Source organism: Euleptes europaea, chromosome 10, assembly GCF_029931775.1.
Source record: "Euleptes europaea isolate rEulEur1 chromosome 10, rEulEur1.hap1, whole genome shotgun sequence".
NCBI lineage: Eukaryota > Metazoa > Chordata > Lepidosauria > Squamata > Sphaerodactylidae > Euleptes > Euleptes europaea.
In genome coordinates, this window is record NC_079321.1 from 6,403,442 (window position 1) to 6,420,418 (window position 16,977).

General features: G+C 44.3%; 1 protein-coding gene across 1 annotated transcript in view; it reads right to left on the reverse strand.

Annotated features, from left to right (window-relative positions):
- The window catches only part of AFTPH (aftiphilin), a 270,899-nt gene that overhangs the window by 245,194 nt on the left and 8,728 nt on the right, over positions 1-16,977 (reverse strand). Inside the window, exons 4-8 of the mRNA XM_056856638.1 lie at positions 16,722-16,778; positions 14,012-14,134; positions 9,136-9,196; positions 7,531-7,617; positions 4,283-4,406 (exon numbers count right to left, since the gene is read on the reverse strand). Of these exons, the coding sequence (XP_056712616.1) occupies positions 4,283-4,406; positions 7,531-7,617; positions 9,136-9,196; positions 14,012-14,134; positions 16,722-16,778 (452 nt within the window). The remainder of the gene's footprint in view (positions 1-4,282; positions 4,407-7,530; positions 7,618-9,135; positions 9,197-14,011; positions 14,135-16,721; positions 16,779-16,977) is intronic.

Sequence of the window (16,977 nt, forward strand, 5' to 3'; positions counted from 1 at the left end):
CTGTCAAATCTACAGTATGTTATTAAGTCAAACCACTTCTGCCACACTCTCCAAATGGCAAAACTGTGCACCATTTACAAGCATACCTTGGAGATATAGCGGGTTCAGTTCCATGCCACTGCAGTAAAGCGAGACACGAGAATTTTTTTTTGTTTCCCAGTGCATATAAAAGTTATGTTTACACTATACTGTATATTAACTGTGCAACAGCATTATGCATTAAAAAATGTACTGTAATAAGAATGAAAAAGTTTGAAATACTGAGAGAATTACCAAAATGTGACACAGGGACACAAAGTGAGCACATGCTGTTGGAAAAAATGGCGCCAATAGACGTGCTCGAAAACTCAAATCTCGGCAAAGTGCAAAAAGGCAAAGTGCAATAAAACGAGGTGTGACTGTATAAGATCACATAACTACACATAAACACACACATTAACTACATAACAAGGAAAATTAAGCCTTCGGTGGCAGAAATCGAATGCTTTCTGTTCTACAAAGGTGGCAAATATATACCTGGGGGGTTATATGCATTCAATATGAAAATCATCCCTCAACTATTATATGGAAGTTCAGACTGGATTCTAGACATCAAGGAGAATATCGACCTCCCATTGTGTCAATTTCTGTGGCATATTACAGGAGCACCGAGATGTATAGCTGGAGTTAGCCTAAGATTAAGTGTTAGGTCAAGGCTCTATTGAAGCCAAAGCATGGCTCACAGCCTTTAAACATTGCCTAAAAAGTATATTTGCAACAGTGAAGGACGGCCTTATCTATGAACTAAAACAAGATCAGCACCTGTTGGATGCAAGAATTCAACAAAAAATTACAAATTTTTGGCTTGTCTAAGGATACCCTACTAAATATGGGGAAAAGGAAATCTATATTAACTATTAAGAGATGCACCAAAGAATCAGACCACCATAATTCCACAATGCCTGCCCGGAGATTATGTTCAACTCATTTTTTGGCATTCCTCCAACTTGCTAACTCCACTATACTTTTACAACCTGACAGTCCCTTCCTTCCGAAGAGCCTTTATGCTCGCCCATTTAAATGCTGCACCCTCAGCAGTATTAAATGGAAGATATGGAAATCTACCATACTCTGACAGACTTTGCTCATGAAATACAAAGAAAATTGACACATTATCTCATAAGATGATGGAATGCCCCTTCTTTAAACACAGCTGAGATAAATGGATCACCCCCATATTGGCGAGAATTCCTGCCCCCATAACAAGAGACAAAACAGTCCCCCTTTTGCTGATAGAGATCCAAATATAACACTGGACGTGCCCAAATATCTCTCCATCATATTTTCCTCTAAGAAATAACTGCTCAGGACCTATGGTCATAGGAGCAAAGAAGAAAGGGATGTATAAGATTTATATCCTTCTCCCATATGAACCTACCCATTCGCTCCAGTCATCTTTGCAAGCCCTACTTCGGTTACCCCTGACATTGGATGCTGGTCAGGTGGCAACCCGAAAACATGCTTTTTGGTCGTGGCATTAAAATTTTGGAACTCCTGCCCCAGGGACATTTGTCTGTATCCCTCGATTAGTGTCTTCCACCGGTGAGTGAAGACTTTTTTTGTTGTCATTTGGCATACCCCCAATAACGGTTATTGGTCTTCACCCTGGCTCTGGGGTTGTCTAATACTGCTCTGGAATGTTGCATTTTTTACCTGAAAACAGCTGAACAGACAAGCTAAAATCAATTCAAGCTGCCAGTCTTTGAGGTTTATGACTCCCCCCAGTGGCAAACTGTTGAAACGACGTACAAGCGACGTAGATGTAGATGACTGAGGAAGGCAATGGCAAAACACCCCGCAAACGAGGAGTTGGTTTTTATATGCCAACTTTCTCTACCACTTAAGGAAAAATCAAACCGGCTTACAATCACCTTCCCTTCTCCTCCCCACAACAGACACCCTGTGAGGGAGGTGGGGCTGAGAGAGCTCTAAGAGAGCTGTGACTAGTCCAAGGTCGCCCAACTGGCTTCGTGTGGAGGAGTGGGGAAACGAATCCAGTTCACCAGATTAGCGTCCACCGCTCATGTGGAGGAGCGGGGAATCAAACCCGGTTCTCCAGATCAGAGTCCACCGCTCCAAACCACTACACCACAATGGAGTTTGAAAGGACATTCATGTCAGACGTGGGCCTTTCACACCACACCATCTGTTGACTATCACACCCCTTAAGGTGGCCCATCTGACACTGACGAGAGTACGGGGCCTTTTCCAGCATGGCTCCGCCTCTGCGGAACAGGCTCCCTTAAAGATGTTTCAGAGGTGCTGCAGGGCCTGCCGGTTTGCCGTGGCTTTGGAGGGGGGTTGTGTGGGATGCACCTTTCAGGGTGGAGGGATTTGGGTCTAGCTATTTTATCTTTGGTTTTAGCTGGATGTTTTGACTACTACAGCAAGCCGCCTTGAACCACGAGGGGATTAACAGCTCCCCGACAAACTACCTGCAGCTTTATTCCTCTGGAACGGTGAGATTCTAAGGAAGTGTAACTAGATGCCCCTAGGAAATCTCACAAAGCCCAACATTTACAGAAGCAGGAAAAGGATGCATGCGGAGAAAAGACCCTGCAAATGGATAAGATCAGCGGTTCTCTGTTACCCCCCAGAATTCTGCATTGTGGCTCCCACCTTGTGGAACAGCCTGTCTGCAGAGGTCAGGAAGGTGCACACGCTTCTAGCGTTCTGCAGAATAGGTAAAACAGTAATGCTGGGGGGGGGGTTGTGTAAAGCAGTAGTTTCCAAACTTTTTGGACCACTGCCCCTTTGGTTCCACACTCAACCTCAGCGCCCCCTACCCTATCCAACAACACAGTTGAAGCGGCCCACCTCTAGCACCCCCTGCTGCCCCCTTGCCTCTTAGTGCCCCCCTAGGTAATCCCACCGCCCCCCAGGGGGTGGTACCGCACACTTTGGGAACCACTGGTGTAAAGGAAAGAGGGTCAAAAAAAGAAAAGAAAAGAAAGAGGGTCAGTTGTGTAACGGAATGGTTCAGGAGGGCGCTTTTATCAAGGGAACAGGATAGCAGTATATTGCACTGTTAACTGCATATATTACATTCAGCACTGTTCACTGAATGTACTTGTAACCCATTCCCTGAATTGTTTATGGGATGTCATACACTGTTTTTTCGTTTGAACTGTTTACTAATTTTGTAATCTTTGTCATATTGCACTGCATATTGGATGTTTCGTGCTATCTGGCTGGACTGTATTTTTCATATTGCGTAATCTGCCTCGAGTCTGGTTTTCAAGGCAAGACTATTTGGCTATTCTGGGGTACATCCTACCCTTATCCTCCCACTCATAGAATCATAGAGTTGGAAGGGACCACCAGGGTCATCTATTCCAACCCCCTGCACAATGCAGGAAATTCCAAACTACCTCCCCCACATACCCCCAGTGATTTATACTTCATTCCCAGAAGATGGCCAAGATGCCCTCTCTCTCATCATCTGCCTAAAGTCATAGAATCAGCATTGCTGACAGATGGCCATCTAGTCTCTGCTTAAAAACCTCCAGGAAGGAGAGCTTACTACCTCCCAAGGAAGCCTGTTCCACTGAGGAACCGCTCTGTTAGAAAAAACTTCACTGAGCAAATGTGGAAGCTCTCCTCCGGATTATGAAGCCTTCCTTCCAACTTCAGTGGCTCTTTCCTTGGAGGAAGACTGCAACAAAAGAGCCACTGGGGGAAGGCTGGGGGAAGGCTACTTGGAAGATAGTTGGATTTACCCTGTTTAAAAAAAATCCACACAGTGCTAAAGAACAAGGGGACACAAAATAATTTCCCAACCTACACAGTAGGTAGAAAATGCTGTCAAGTTGCAGCCAATTTATGGCGACCCTGTGGGGTTTCCAAGGCAAGAAATGTTTGGAGGTGGTTTGCCATTGCCTGCCTCTACATAGCGACCCTGAGCTTCCCTGGTGGTTTCCCATCCAAGTACCTACCAGGGACGACCCTGCTTAGCTTCTGAGATCTGATAAGATCGGGCTGGGCCATCTAGGTCAGGGCAGAGGTGGTTCGCCATTGTCTGCCTCTGCTAAGAGATCCGGGCTTCGTGGGTGGGCTTCCCATCCAAGTACTAACTAGACCAGCCCCCTTCTGAGATCGGGCTAGCCTGGACCATCCACGTCAGGGCAAAGTTTTTATGACATGACCTTAATTTTTAGCAATGTGAGTATTGTCATAGCTAGCTCGCTTGCAGACTTCAACCTTTTCCCAAAGGATGAGGCTTTTAAATGGATCACGGATTTACCTGGTCGACGCACTGGCTTTCTCTACGGTGGACATGAGCTTTGCAAACGCATCAGTCACTTTGCTGGTCGTGTGGGTGGTTTCCAGCTTGGAAGTTGTTAACTCGTACAGCTCTGGATCCACACCTTATAGCACAAAATGAAAGTCAGTGACACACAGATGCAATGGTGGCACGATCAACCTCATTTCAGAAAGCTATTTTCCATCTTCTGTAAACATCTGAACTGCTGAGGCTTCCAATTATAAATGCAACAGAATTGGCACATGGGATATCAACACGGATAGCCACGCTGAATTTAGCAAATTTGAACAATTTGCTTTCTTCTGACGTTGTAAAGCACAAATGTTCCTAAATGTTACAGCTTAAGTTCATCACTGTGCAGGACGGCAGCTATTTCCATTCCACTGGCTCTAAAGCACATGTAAGCAGTGAGAATCGAAGCCCTTGGGCTGGGTTTCTTTCCTTCTCCTAATTTAGATACAATGTTTTGTTTTGTTTCTCACATTCCATTAGGATGTAGTTACCAAAGGAATTTCAGGAATCAACAAAATGCTCCAAAAGTAAAAGGAGGAGATTTTGAAAAGGGCAACATAGTGCAATCTGGATCAAAGGCAGGAGAGGAGAACGGTACAAGCTGCTTTAGGTTCCCGTTATGGGAAAGGGCATTGGTACAAAAGAAGTGAATAAATACCTGCATTTCTTTAAACCGGCATTAGAATTGCTTTACTGTTACGATGAGGAGTCGAGAACTCCATTGATTTCATAAATGTGTATCATACATTAGCTACAAGTACACATACCTCTCCTTTGATAGGACTTGGGTTAAGCCAAAGAAATGAGACGGTATTTGTACCAAATTGTTACTATGAGCTTGAAGGAGCTTCCAAGTCCAAACATCAATATACACTCGGGGCACCGTGCATTTTAACTACATTCAGATGTTTACAGAACCCTTTAACAAATGGCCAACACGATCTTTCCGTCAAATTATGTAGAGAAGAAACGGACTATAAGCAATAAACCTTACGAAGAATGCTTCTGAAATCCCATTAAGGTATACCAACTTGTAACACTGCAAGTATTTGATTTAATATAATCATAACAGGCCCTTTGATATTTAAAAAGTTATAGTATGATGCTGCAATTAATATCTTTAAGACATTTGTTAATTACAGCCTTCGTTGTTAGCTGAAAGTGATCAGTTAGCTCACTGAGCGATCAATTCGCTCGACATGCTCTAACATTGTTATTAAACTAAATTTTACACCAAGGTAGTTGCAAATATTTCAGTATAAAAACAGAACCTGGGTACTAATTTATATAAGTTGTATATTGGTAGTTTTGGGGGGAAATGGTCTCAAAATGTCTTGGGGTTCCCATACGGAACATTGATATAGCATTAACAGAAAAATGGACATATTTTAAAACCTTAATGAGATTGAGTGAATTCAGCCACCAACTGTAGCCCAAAGCTCCTAAGCGTATGCGCACATACACACTGTTACACAAAACCCACACACAGAGCTGCAGGCTAGAAGCAAATGACTTTCCAAGAAACAAGCTTGGGGGGTGGGGGACTACAGGCAATGGTCATATCTGAGAATTTGATGATGAATTTGCCAATGAAGACCCAGAACAGGTGGTGAAGGTTCTTTCATAGTCATATTTTTCAGATGAGCGCGTCAGAAATTAGGGTTAACATTATTTCACTAGTTGCCAAAAAAGCGTCCATGAACAATGACCAACTCGGCAGAAATTAAAATTAATTGGATGGATTTAAAATTGGCGCCATGGCAATTATGATATTTGGCGCAACTCAACAAGCTTCTCTTGTTCTGATTTCCGGCAGATACCCCCTATGTGATCCATTTGAAAATTAGTTCCAACACCCAAAGTTCAGGGATGCTGCTGCCTTAGTTTAATTTATAAGTCAATAAAGCAAAAAAAAAAAAAATGACCTTCTCGCACACAAAAATGATTAGCAGGATCCTTCCCTTCATAGGCGTGGTGCCCATAAACAGAATTATCAGTAGGGCACAAAGACCTGTTTCTTCCCCAACTTTGGCACATGCACCTGACCTAACTGCAGACACCATACCAAATTATTACTCGGAAGGGGAAGCCTGCACGCGTGCTCCAGATTATCTATTCTGCCCTCTCTGCTCGGTCAAGGAATGCAGGCTAGATGGGGACGTGGGAGGCATGCACAGATTTCCTATTGCCTGTAATGATCTGGAACACGGGGGTGGGGGGATCTGACTCTTGTGCCCCGTGCAGATAACTGTGCATTGTGTGGAAGGACTATGCCCCAATTGTTTAGAACAGGGGTGTCAAACATAAGGCCCATGAGCTCTTATCTGGCCCTCGAACCAGCCACCCCCTCCAGACCCAATCTGGGCTGGAGAGGCATGGCACGACCCAACCAAGTTACATTTATATCATATCCGGCCCTCGTAACAAATGAGCTCTTCTAAACCCCTGGTTTAGAAGAGCTCTTCCACTACATTCAAAGGGTTACTCAAGGCTTCCTAGTCACATCGCAGTTACTACATTTCACGTCAAACTCCCTGATCTCTCTGCCATTTGACTTCTACAGATGAATAAGTCAAAATTTCGAGAAAACGAATCTCGGTTGGGCTGTACCAAAAAGCAAAGTCTGCAGTGCCTTAACAGACAGCTCTTCCAAAAATTAGCACTTCTTATTCTGTAATTTCTTCCAGGGTATCAAATGCTGCACAGAACTAAAATCCTTTTCTGGTCCTAAATGCCAATGGCACAGCTGTATTCCAGAACAGCACTTGTTCTATCCACTGGGGAACTTTGGTTCTCCTCCTACAGGAAGTTTATCGGTAACTGTTGCCATCTCCTGTACACTTCAAGTACTGAGATCAATAAAACCTATTTCAAGGAAGTTCACTGATGGCCGCCAGAAGATCTTGTATTTTCAACTGGGCAACATTCTCAGTAATACTTCACTCCACCCCCAATTGCTGGAGAAACCTCAAGTCACAATCCTCAATTTTTATTTCCCACATAGTTTATATTAAAAAAAAAGAATCCCCCCATCCCCAAGCTGCAGACAAATCAACATTTGCTTTCCACTTGAGGCAAATACAGAAGCCGTCTCAAAAATGCAGGCAGGTGTATTCTTGTTTGTAGGAAAGTCATGTAACGCGGCTCATGCTTTTTTTAGTAGAGAATGTTAAAAAAAATAGATTAAATTTGCGGTGTTTTAGCGCTCGGCTGACCTGGGATGGTGGTGGTGGTGGAGCAAGAGCTACTGTCCTCCACGGGCCCAAAGAAATCAAGGTTCAGAAGAGTGGAACCTCCACTAGCTTGGAATTCAGTGACCGTATTGGTAGGCAGCCATATAGAAGGTAAGCCAAGGGAGGGATTTATGTATAGAAAGGGGGTAAGACACACACTTGAACATGCCAGTTAAAATTAGTACTCATTACACAGTCTTTTTTAATAAAAAATGACACAATTAGTGCTTACAAGATTAGTTTGCAGAGTTCTAAAAGAGGTTAACAAGTCCGCGTACATCGTGGTGTACAAAATGAAGCAAGCGATTCAACACTAGTAACCTTAGAGCGCTAGTCCAGTTTTGCATTATTATTATTATTTAGAAAAGTGGACAGAACCAGAAAGAACCCCTCCCAAAGAGACGTACCCAATTAAAGGGAAACATTTAAGATTCAGAACCGTTTGTCTAATTTTAAAGCCTCGCCGTTCTCTCGGCTAGTACAGAGCTTAAGGAAAGCCGACCAAAGTCTATCGACTAGCTTTAAATAGCGGATTTGTCAGAAGTTCGGTACAAAACGCGAATAACATGATAACAGTGGTTCCAAAACAGATCCATCTCCTCGTTGGGAAGTATACTTGTTCCCCTTTAATACGGAATTTTTAAAAAAGCACAGAAAAAATCAGAAAGAGATACATTTTAAAGGAAGTAAGTAAGAAGAAAGCAGAATGAATTGACTGAAGTAATAAGACACTAGACAAAAGCAAGAAGGTCCATTCAGGCTTTCCTTCAGCACCTTGACATGAGTCACAGAGTGATTACGTCCTCAAATACGCAATACTTGCATGGTTGGGAATTAGGGGGAATCTGCCAATGCATTTGAACCAAATAGACGAGGAAGCAGCGACACCCCCTCTTCCAGCTCGTTCTGTATAGTGGCTTTTTTGAATTTGAAGCCCAGGCTGGCTTTCTTAGCACTTACGCCACAGAAAGACCATCACAAATTTGTGAATTTCCTGCATTGTGCAGGAGGGGGTGGGACTAGATGACCCTGGCGGTCCCTTCCAACTCCGTAATTCTAAGATACGACCACCTTGCAATTCACTAGAAGAAGAAGCTTTTTGTAACGTGAATAAAATATTATTTTTTAAAAATCCAGTGAAGTAGCTTTTCTGGCAGATGCAATCTGTGCGCAGCTGAAAACAAAATCTCGTTTAGAAAGTGTGCCTTTGTTCAAAACGGTGCTTGGCAAAAAAAAAAAGCCATCGCAGCATGGTTTTTTATTTGCCACCTGGAATTTGACAAAGAAGTCCGAATCCCCCAAGATTCAAAGTGTGTTGGGTAAAAACCACTTCGACTTCTCCAGCCTAATGGGAGTGTTTATAGCATAGGTTTATGTAGGCAACACAAATTCAGCATGTGGCCTTCCTCGCTCTTTAATGCTATATAATGCTTTAATGGGGCACAGCTAAACAAGAAAGAAAGCCTGAATTTCCAAAGTTAATATAGGTTTTTTATAAATAAATAAATCAGCAGAGAGATGTTTGTCTGAACTTTGTAGCTTTCTTAACTCTAGCTCTGGTGCTAGAGGCTCTACGGAGAGACGTACCATCTAAAGGGTTAGTAAGGCCACTGCTACTCCAGTCAAACTGGACAGGTGGTAGAGATTCCTAGAGTTGAAAAGTCAGAAATCAGATTTTTACAGTCAAGTAAAAAAAAAAAAAAGGTCACAGCATCACAAAAACATCTCACGCAAAGTTCCTTGGCATGCATGCGAAAAGGGGGCCCTCGAAGAGGCAAAAGCACGAACTCCGAATGTTCTTGGTCCGCTGCAAAGTCACCAAGCAGCGTCTCGGGTAACCAATATGTAAATAAGGCTCGAGGCCTTGCTGGGCCAGGACATGCAAAAGAGGCAAGATAACTGTTGCCCAGACTCAATGAGACAAGCCACAGTTCCAGGGAATACTGTCCTGTCAAAGTAGGGAGATGACCCTCGTAGAAACAGTTCAGGTCAATGGGGCAGAAGGAATCGCTGCTCTTCAGTCCCAGCCCAACACACCATTTGATCAATGTTTTAAAATGTATGGACTTGTGCCTATAAAGAACCAACAGAATGCAGACTGCCTCCCCCAGTATTACTCTCCCCACTTCACAGTCCCTTTTGACCCCTGGGGTTACGGGACCTGTGCAGATGAACAGCTATTGGGGGGGGGGGTCCAGAGGGCTGCAGAGAAGAAGGGCAAAGGGGTTAAGTGGTTAAGAGCATGGTGTAGTGGACTCTGATCTGGAGAACCAGGTTTGATTCCCCACTCCTTCACATGAGTGGCGGACACTAAACTAGTGAACCGGGTTGCTTTCCCCACTCCTCCACATGAAGCCAGCTGGGTGACCATGGCCTAGTCACACCCTCTCAGCCTCACCTACCTCACAGAGTGTCTGTTTTGTGGAAGGGAAGGGAAGATGACTGTAAGCCAGTTTGATTTTTCCTTAAGTGGTAGAGAAAGTTGGCATATAAAAACCAACTCTTCTTCTTCTCCTTTGTGATGGAAAAGGGGGCAATTTCACCTCTCTCCCCTTCATCACTGCAGCTAGTCATGAGCAGAGGTCTAGCAATCCTAGAAATAAAAGGAATTTCATGCAGTGGTTGAGAATCCCTATTCCTTGGGATACTTTGTAGGATATGAGCTACCATCTTTGAAAACATTTAATTGCCTATGAAGCAATTAAGCAAGGGTAGGCCAGCTTCAGTCAACAATGGAGGAAGCTCTTTAAATGACCAGTCAATTTCTCCTAGTAGTAAGATCTGGACAAAGGGAAGCTTAAATCCAGAAGCTCAGGCATATACAATTCTGCCAAAGATCAGACTGCTAGTATGCTGGACTAGCTAGAGGGATACCAGTAATTTTAACATAGTTTCTTTCTTGTTTCAAAAACATAAGGAGGAGGAGAAACCCAAGGTTGGTTTACTCCTATAGAAAGTGCTTTTTTGGGGTAGAAGAACAAGAGTTGTTTTTTATACCCCGATTTTCTCTACCTTTAAGGAGACTCAAACTGACTTACAATCACCTTCCCTTCCTCTCTCCACAACAGACACCTTGTGATTTAGGTGGAGCTGAGAGAGTTCGGAGTGAACTGTAACTAGCCCAAGGTCGCCCAGCAGGCTTCATGTGGAGGAGTGAAGCATCGAACCCAGTTCTCCAGATCAGAGTCCGTTGCTCATGTGGAGGAGTGGGGAATCAAACATGGTTTTCCAGATTAGAGTCTATCACTCTTAACTACTATACCATTCCTAACCACTTCAACATGCTGGTAGTCACATATAAGACTGCTCCGATTTCTACCAGTCCCACCCCCTCAGGACTTCGAAGAGTCCCCCCAAAAGGTGCTGGTACTCAGTACCAGTGAGTACCATGACACACAAAACCCCTGCCTATAGGAAGTGAAACCTAGCAAAGATTCTTTGAGGTTTTCCTCTGGAAGGAACTCTCTGGATCCCTAGAAAGGGCAATTTGAAAGGAAAAAGAACACACTGGAGTCCGCTATTGGTGTTCTATGAGTTGGATCCAAGCCGCTGCAAGGGGAGTGAAGCTGGTACAGCAGGATTCCTCCCCCTGCCTCTCTACAACCCACTAAGCCTCCCTCTGAAAATCTGCTCCTAGGGGTTAACGAAACAGCATGAAGAGCAAATAGGAGGGAAGGAACCTGCACTGGGAGGGAAGAGCACCCCCCATTACCCCGTTTCCTCCCCCCATTGCTATTTCTATTTCCCTATATTTACAGCGAGCTACAGAACCTTCCCTCTTTGACAGAGCCATCAAGCGGGACAGGGTTAAAGAGCACCAAAAGCTCATTCAATTAAGCTGTAATGTTGATATTTGAGTGGGGACCAGATGAAAGAGTCTAAAGCAGGGGTTTCAAACATAGGGGCCATGGGTCAGATCCAGCCCCTTGAGAGTTCTTACCTGGCCCGTGAGCCAGCCTAGAAGAAGAAGAGCTGGTTTTTATATGCCGACTTTCTCTACCACTTAAGGAAGAATCAAACTGGCTTACAATCACCTTCCCCTCCCCACAACCGACACCCTGTGAGGTAGGTGGGGCTGAGAGAGCTCGAAGAGAGCTGTGCCTAGCCCAACGTCACCCAGCTGGCCTCATGTGTAGGAGTGGGGAATCAAACCCGATTCTCCAGATTAGAGTCCACCACTCCAAACCACCGTTCTTAACCACTACACCTTGCTGGCTCATTAGGCAGCCACCCCCCACCCTCAATCTGGGCTGGCGAGGCATGGCTTGGCCATGCATATCCGGTCCTCGTAACAATTGTTCAACACCCCTGATCTAAAGATTGCACATATAATTGTAGGGGAGGGGAGGGAACAGAGTTTACCCAGCCTTTTTCAAAGTTATTTAAATATGCTCCAAGGATAAAATGTGAAGATCTGCTTGTTCAGTTTCAGAGGATCTGCCGTTACAAAGGTCGAGGACCTTGCCTGGCCAAAGGTGCTACCCAGAGGGGCCAGAAGACCAGGGCTGTAAGCCGCTGCTGTATACAGGAAACCCTCCCATCTAATTGGCCCTCCATGCTGCCTACTATCCCATTTTCCCCTCCCTCTATCTATTCCAGGACCTGAAGAGCAGTAGATCTACTCAAAATAAAGCATAATTGGCCATTTATGCTTTATTTTGAGTAGATTTACTGTGGTTGCATAAGTGTTGGATTTGTTTGTGAGCAGTAGGCATCTCCAGAGAAAAATAAAATCTGGCGAAGACTGGTAGAATTTCCCTATCAGCGCAAAAAAAAAAAAAAAAAATAGACAGGGTGGGTGGGTGGCCCTGACTACTGTCATCTAGAATATCCATGCCACAGGCTGTGAATTGCATCCAGAGGAAGCAGTTGCCCCTGGGGAACCATTTTGCCACACTATGGTAGCAACTTGTTAATTAAACCTAGGGTTAGGAATCCCTTAGCAATGCGAGGCCTTCGCGGCATAAGCCAACACAGCGTGCACTACAGAAGGAGGAAATGCAAAACAGACTTTAGAACAGAAGAAAGGCCGTGCTGGATCAGACCAAGGTCCATCAAGTCCAGCAGTCTTTTAGGTTCTTGTTAGGCCAGTGCTGTATAATTCAAACGCTGAGGTTCTCCTATGGTTGGCTTCCGCCTATGAAGTCTGTCAAAACCACCTTACTCATCCTCTTATTATTTGGATATGCTGGGGTGCATCCTGCCCTTATCCTCCCACTCCATTGAGAAAAGGTGGAAGCTCTCCTCTGGACTAAGGAGCCTTCTTTCCAACTTCAGTGACTCTTTCATTGGAGGAAGACTCTCTAGGCTGGGGGAGAGCTACCTGGAAGATAGATGGATCTACCCCACTTTAAAAAAAATCCACACAGTGCTAAAGAACAAGGGGACACGAAGTAACTTTCCCAATCTACACAGTAGGTAGAAAGTGCAGCCAAATTGCCGCCAACTTATGGCAATCCTGAAGGGTTTCTTTCCAAGGCCAGAGATGTTCGGAGGTGATTTGCCATTGCTTGCCTCTGCGTCATGACCCTGGACTTCCTTGGTGGTCTCCCATCCAAGTACTAACCAGGGCCGATCCAGATTAGCTTCTGAGAGTGGGCCAGCCTGGGCCATCCAGATTAGGTAACCTACATAAACCAGGTCCATTACCCTTTAGATTACATTTGAATTTTGAAGTACAAGTAGGTTACAGAAGGTACTCCCCTCCCAGAGGCCCCCTGCTCACCCCTCAAAGGACCATCTAGTGGACTATGAAGTCTGTTACTCAATACTGGAGAGAAAAGCTGTGTGTGTATACACACACACACACACACACACACACACACAACCCCTTCCTCCAAAGGGGGTCTTTTTTAAAATGCAATGCGCAAAAAAGTAGGTATCTTACAGATGTACCAACTTATGGCAACCTTATGAACTGACTTCCTAAACATCCTATAACTGAGGGCCCTGGCTTGATTCAGTCCATCTCCTGTTGGGTCTTCCTCTCCTCCTGCTGCCTTCCACTTTTCCTAGCATTATTGTCTTTTCCAGCGACTCTTGCCTTCTTATAATACAACCAAAATACGATAGCCTCAGTTTGGTCGTTTTAGCTTCCAGGGAGAGTTCAGGCTTGTGTGAGGTAGTCCCTTATTATGGGCAGCGCTCGGGGGTCAGGGTAGCCCGCTCACCGATTATTAGAAAGCAGAGAACGGTTAAGGCAAAAGAGGTCAGGGCAGCCTTTTGCATAAATTCATCTCCTCGTCTCGGCGGTCAGCCAGAGGCTTCGTTCCGAGACGCCTTTCTGTTACCCGAGGGCCAAACCCCGAGGGAGCTGCACAGGGGAAGGTGGCATGCCAGAGAAGCCAACGCACCGAAAGGCTCTAAGCCCCTGTCGGGCAGGGCGTCCGCTGCGCAGACGGCTCAGAGCCTTTTCGGTTTTGGCACCACAAAACACCCAAGAAGGGATTTTGCTTTCTTTTACCTGGAACTGATCGGGCGCGCATATATTCATCTCTGGCGATACGGGGGGAGTCTGTCCTAGCGAAGCTATTTTCTCTGCAGCAGATATTGGTTTCAGAGGTTCCTTGGTAGGCTCTAACATACCCTAGAAATTAAGACACCGCACAGATCAAGATCTCATTCCTTTGAGGAGCAACCATTAGTCAGATGCTCAAGAAACAATATTCCCCGATGGCCTTTCAGATAAACTTCGAGATACCCGCTGGATGACTATTTAACGTAAAAGAAAAGTAGGCTTCTATTCCTCCACCAGACAAATCAAAGCATTGGTTTCCAAAGCTGATTGTGATCATTAATGTTTGATTAACGAGAATGCTTCGGCTAGCTACTGCATTTTTAATTTGTATCTATGTTGACAAGAGCGAAAAGAACAGGAAAAAAACTGCTGAGCAACAGAAGCTGAAAGGCGTTTATCTAACAACTTGTAGCGACCACAAAACCATACAAAATAGTAGTAACATAAGTACAAAGAAATTGTGAAACACATATGAGGTCTACATATTACTGTGACTTCAGCCTATAACCTTCTCTGCTGCACGTGTTTATTGAATTTATGGCTTCATTGTCTTATACTACCAATATTTCATAAAGGATAATTGCTTCATTTCTGATGATAGCTACAAATTCCAAGGTTACAGTCCGAAGAAGAGATTTTGAAGTGGGATACTAGCTGGCAGACCAGTCACTTTTGTGGTTTTGTGTTATAGTATCTACACTTTTGTTTTTGCTCATTTTATGTAGACTGCAATATGTCTTTCGCGATTTCTTTGTGCTTATGTTGCTACTATTTTGTATAATTTTGTAGTAGCTTCAGGTTGTTAAAATGCCTTTCAACCTGTTGCTCAGCAATTTTTTCGTCTTCTATCACAGGTTTCTCCCCCTTCTTTTTTTCTGACAAGAGTGAAAAAAACACAAACCCTGGTTCTATTTTCTAACCAAAGAGGAGCTAAGCTCAGCCCAGACCACAAGCCCATTAAGCCAAGACCTTTTTATCTTCACCTGTATCTTCATTTTAAGGTGTTTTATTGCGGCAGCTGCTGATGAAACAGACTCACAATGCTGGAAGTCTGAGATGCAGAATTTTTGAGTTACAAACACTGAACAGAAGTTAGCACAGACATTTATTTTTTACCTGAGATACAAAAGACGTTTGTACAAACAAGACATGGCCCAAATTTGAGATGATTATCGGCATCATTTGATCAGGTAAATTGAGCTAGCTAATGACTGCTTTTAAGTTTACTCAAAATGCTGGTTTGGTTCAGATGCAGTGTTAAATCATGGTTTGTCACTATGTGAATGAGCAGGGCAATTTCTCGAGCACACCTTCTCCCTCTTCTCTTCATGAACAGCAATCTCATTTGGTTACGTCTGAACCAAACAACCAAAGTCCTAAAGGACCAAGTCTAGGAATCCCAGATAAACTTACAGCTAGCCTTATCCTCCAAGGCTAGGGGAAAGGAATATAAAAACCAACTACCTAAAGCAGAATATTCTTTGTTCCCACAGTAAGGAGGCTCTTGAGGGCCTGATTCTGGGTGGAAAACAGCTTAGAAATTTTGACATGAACAAACGGAACTTGGTCTTCATAGCACTCTTCCCCTGGACACGCAAAAGGTAGATGAAGTTTGGAAATGCTTGGCCACTTCTAGGAGGTAGAGGTAAAGGTAGTCCCCTGTGCAAGCACCAGGTCATTACTGACCCATGGGGTGACATCACATCCTGACGTTTACTAGGCAGACTGTGTTTACGGGGTGGTTTGCCATTGCCTTCCCCAGTCGTCTACACTTTATCCCCAGCAAGCTCATTTGACCGACCTCGGAAGGATGGAAGGCTGAGTCAACCTTGAGCCGGCTACCTGAAACCGACCTCCGTCGGGATCAAACTCAGGTCGTGAGCAGAGCTTTGACCACAGGACTGCAGCTTACCGCTCTGCGCCACAGGGCTTTTCTAGGAGGTACGAGAAGAATTTCAACGGGCTTCAAGGGAACTGGCCCTACATCACCCACTCCCCTCTATCTGAACTCACTTCTCCCCAGTTTAGCATAGAAAATTAAGTGACTAAAAAGAGTAAGAATGCCTGTAAGAAAGCGAGAAATCTCATCGCTATCTACTGTCATCTTTCTCTCCTCTTTATGTCAGGAACTGACTGGGGGAGCAAAACTAGGGTCGCCATAGTCCTGGGCAGTGAATTTTGAACTGGCGTTTACATCTGATTAGATTCACGTACGAATGACCCAATGTGGCAATTCTGAGGGCTGCAAACGAAACAATGTGAAATTCCTTATTTGCTCTTGTTGAGCGACCACCCACATTCAAAAAAGAAAAGACTTTGACTAAGGTAGGTATATGACACTCATAATTCTTGACACCATCTACACCCATCACAATGGTTCTGGTTCCTTCTCCTGCACTGAAGACTAGAAGCCTAATGTGAGCAAATTATTTTATTTACGGGTGGCAACTTCTTGGCTTTGATGGGACCCTGAGTCAGAGAGCGCTTTCACCTACAGAACATATTCCATCGAGATGCAAAAGAACAACACACACCGTCTATTTTACTCCCCCCGTTAATTACAACCCAGTTTATTATTGTTTATGCGTTCAAATTAAGATTTCAAACTGAAATTTCAGGCCACTGAAGAGAACCATAGAGATTAATCTCTACTTACCAATCCTGCTGCATACATGGGCACTATAACAGGTTGCTTCTTGTTGCCTGTGAAGAGCTGATAAGATATTGCATTATGATTACGGTGCGGTATGTTAACCGAGAGGCTAAAATATTTTCTTCTGCTTTCTTATAGGGTTGGATCCCCTGGGGCCATTCTGCTAGCGGTGGACTTTCCTTGGGTGCAAGGAACCTTGCCCCACGCAGGAAGATCTCGCCGAGTCTCTGGCTTCAAGACAAATAGATTCGGGGGGGAG